At 38.9% G+C, this 1,540-nt stretch overlaps 1 protein-coding gene across 1 annotated transcript; it reads left to right on the top strand.

The window, feature by feature from the left end:
- The first annotated feature begins 358 nt into the window (after window positions 1-358).
- Window positions 359-1,291, top strand: LOC126063674 (olfactory receptor 4C46-like). The gene has a single exon (XM_049862093.1). The coding sequence runs from the start codon at window positions 359-361 to the stop codon at window positions 1,289-1,291; it is 933 nt and encodes a 310-aa protein (XP_049718050.1).
- The last annotated feature ends 249 nt before the right edge of the window (window positions 1,292-1,540 follow it).

The following is a 1,540-nucleotide window of genomic DNA, read 5'->3' as shown; positions in this document are numbered from 1 at the left end:
ATATATGAGTTCTCTAACATTTCTTGCTGGCTGAGAAGGAGTTTATAATGTGATGAGCTCTCTGTGCCTGGATGTCCTCCAGCAAATGCTCAGTGACCACTTGTCACAAGATGTTGTAGGTGGGATTCCAGCACCAATAGAAGAAGCTGTATTAGACAGCCTCAATGGTTCTAATCTTTTTGTAAAATAGAAAAAGCATGTTTTTCTCTTACTGTATGCCATGAAGGAAAACAGTTTATTTATCAACATGCTTTGGTCTTATTTGAAAACACAAAATATGAAATGCTTATCATTCCGCTATTAAGAATGTTGTCTTTACAGGATAATCCCAATATCTGTGTTCATCATCAGCACCGAAATGAAAGAAAACAGGATGAATGTGACTGATTTAATTCTAATAGGACTTACACAGAATCCTCGGATGCAGAGAATTCTAGTTGTTGTTTTGTTTATCACCTACATTGTCACCGTCTCAGGAAACCTGCTCATTGTGGTCACCATAATCTGCAGTCAGACATTGAAAGTCCCAATGTATTTCTTCCTGGCCTTCTTATCTTTGATAGATGCCTGCTACTCCTCTTCCATAATCCCTAAAATGCTAGCTGACTTGCTCTCTGAGACAAAAACCATCTCCTTCAATGGCTGTATGACACAGATCTTTATTGAACATTTCTTAGGTGGTTCTGAGATTGCCCTCCTTGTGGTCATGGCCTATGATCGTTATGTGGCCATCTGTAGACCTCTGCACTATATGACCATCATGAACCACCATGTATGCTGCCTTTTGGTGGGGGCATCTTGGACAGTGGGTTTTGTCCACTCTATTGGACAGATTCTTGTCACTTTCTGGCTCCCATTCTGTGGCCCCAACATTATGGATCACTTCGTGTGTGACATCTTCCCCCTGATACAACTTGCCTGCACAGACAATTTCCTTGTTGGTCTCCTGATTGCTGTCAATGGTGGGGTAATGTCTGTGATTACCTTTGTAATGTTGTTGGTATCCTATGTTTTCATCCTGCATTCGTTGAGGATTCACAGCTCTGCAGGAAGGAAAAAGGCCCTCTCTACCTGTAGCTCCCACATCACTGTTGTTGTCTTGTTCTTTGTGCCCTGTATTTTTATGTATATGCGACCAGTAGCCACCTTCTCCATGGATAAAGCCATAACTGTATTCTATACCCTTGTCACTCCCATGTTAAATCCAATTATCTACACAGTAAGGAATGCAGAAGTAAAATATGCTATCAAAATATTATTGAAAAGAAATGTAATTTCAGATAATAAATGACCCAATATGAAGATTTTATTTCTATCATAATCTTTATATTTTTATGTTACATATATATGTATGTGGGTTTGTGTGTGTGTATATATATATGTATATATATATACGCATATATGTATGTGTATATATATATATACCTCTTTCCCACCTATATCACATAACTCCCAAAGAACCTTTGCACAAGAATGGCATGGAGATGGTGTCTGACCTCCTCTAACTTCACAAGGGGAAAGGAGAATCAAAACCAACAGC

This window comes from Elephas maximus, chromosome 20, assembly GCF_024166365.1.
Source record: "Elephas maximus indicus isolate mEleMax1 chromosome 20, mEleMax1 primary haplotype, whole genome shotgun sequence".
Classification (NCBI taxonomy): Eukaryota; Metazoa; Chordata; class Mammalia; order Proboscidea; family Elephantidae; genus Elephas; species Elephas maximus.
This window is presented reverse-complemented; position numbering and strand designations above follow the sequence as displayed.

Bases quoted from the DNA above. Each gene is read 5' to 3' on its own strand.
- LOC126063674 (XM_049862093.1), top strand. From the start codon at position 359: ATGAAAGAAAACAGGATGAATGTGACTGATTTAATTCTAATAGGACTT.